At 63.8% G+C, this 1,459-nt stretch overlaps 1 protein-coding gene across 1 annotated transcript; it reads right to left on the reverse strand.

The window, feature by feature from the left end:
• Positions 1 to 19: 19 nt before the first annotated feature.
• Positions 20 to 1,456, reverse strand: LOC113980327 (E3 ubiquitin-protein ligase HUWE1; the record flags this gene model as incomplete). Its single annotated transcript, XM_027707551.1, has 2 exons — positions 20 to 214; positions 1,301 to 1,456. Coding segments are annotated over 2 exons (351 nt in total), but the record flags the coding sequence as incomplete, so codon positions are not given.
• Positions 1,457 to 1,459: the final 3 nt, after the last annotated feature.

Consider the following 1,459-nt stretch of genomic DNA (forward strand, 5'->3'; position numbering starts at 1 on the left):
GTGTGTCCCCCCCGTCCCCTCACCACGTGTGTGCCGAGGGCAGTCTGTCCGTGGACCGGTCGTCCCGGTGGATCTGGAACTTCTGGATGCCGTTCATGCCCTCGAGGGCAGCGAATCCCTGCAGGGGCACCTTGGACGTGCCCGTGACGAACTGCAGGAACTTGGCGCGGTCGGCCTGGTCGAAGGAGCGCAGGGCCCGCCAGAACCACTGGATCTGGGGGGTGGGGGGCACGGTCAGACCCCCGGGATCACCCCCAGACCCACCCCGGGGGGGCAAACCCGCCTGGACGGGGCTGCTCTGGTACCTCCTGTACCGTGAGACCCCTGAAACTACCCCAAAATAACCCCAGGAAGGGGGGCTGGGGAGCCAATCCCACCTGGATGGGGCTGCCCTGGTACCTGTGGGTACCATCAGACCCCCAGAACCCCCCTGGAGGGTTTTGGGGCCAGTCCCACCTGGATGGAGTTGCCCTGGTACCTGTGTGGGTACCACCAGACCCCCAGAGCCCCCCTGGAGGATTTTGGGGGCTAGTCCCACCTGGATGGGGCTGCCCTGGTACCTGTGGGCACCATCAGACCCCCCCCATAGGGTTTGGGGGATTTTTGGGAGCCAGTCCCACCTGGATGGAGTTGCCCTGGTACCTGTGGGTACCACCAGACCCCCAGAGTCCCCAGAAGGTTTTGGGGTCAGTCCCACCTGGATGGAGTTGCCCTGGTACCTGTGGGTACCACCAGACCCCCAGAGTCCCCCTGGAGGTTTTTTGGGAGCCAATCCCACCTGGATGGGGCTGCCCTGGTACCTGTGGGTACCATCAGACCCCCCCCATAGGGTTTTGGGGCCAGTCCCACCTGGATGGGGCTGCCCTGGTACCTGTGGGTACCATCAGACCCCCAGAGTCCCCCTGGAGGTTTTTTGGGAGCCAGTCCCACCTGGATGGAGTTGCCCTGGTACTGTGGGTACCCCCAGAACCCCCCTGGAGGATTCTGGGGGCCAGTCCCACCTGGATGGAGTTCCCTGGTACTTGTGGGTACCATAAGACCCCCAGAACCCCCTGGAGGGTTTTGGGGTCAGTCCCACCTGGATGGGGCTGCCCTGGTACCTGTGGGTACCATCAGACCCCCAGAACCCACCCCCATAGGGTTTTGGGGCCAGTCCCACCTGGATGGAGCTGTCCTGGTACCTGTGGGTACCCCCAGAGCCCCCCATGGGGTTTGGGGGCCAGTCCCACCTGGATGGAGTTCCCTGGTACTGTGGGTACCCCCAGAGCCCCCCTGGAGGTTTTTTGGGTGCCAATCCCACCTGGATGGAGTTGCCCTGGTACTTGTGGTACTCGGTGTTGGCCTTGAGGTCGTCGATGTCGATGGTGGGCAGCCCCGAGATGAGCAGCTCCAGCTCCTGCTCCGTGAAGATGGAGATGAGGCGCTTGGGGATGATCTCGTAGAATCCCTCCAGGAACGC

This window comes from Neopelma chrysocephalum, unplaced genomic scaffold, assembly GCF_003984885.1.
Source record: "Neopelma chrysocephalum unplaced genomic scaffold, ASM398488v2 Primary Assembly neopelma1_93700, whole genome shotgun sequence".
Classification (NCBI taxonomy): Eukaryota; Metazoa; Chordata; class Aves; order Passeriformes; family Pipridae; genus Neopelma; species Neopelma chrysocephalum.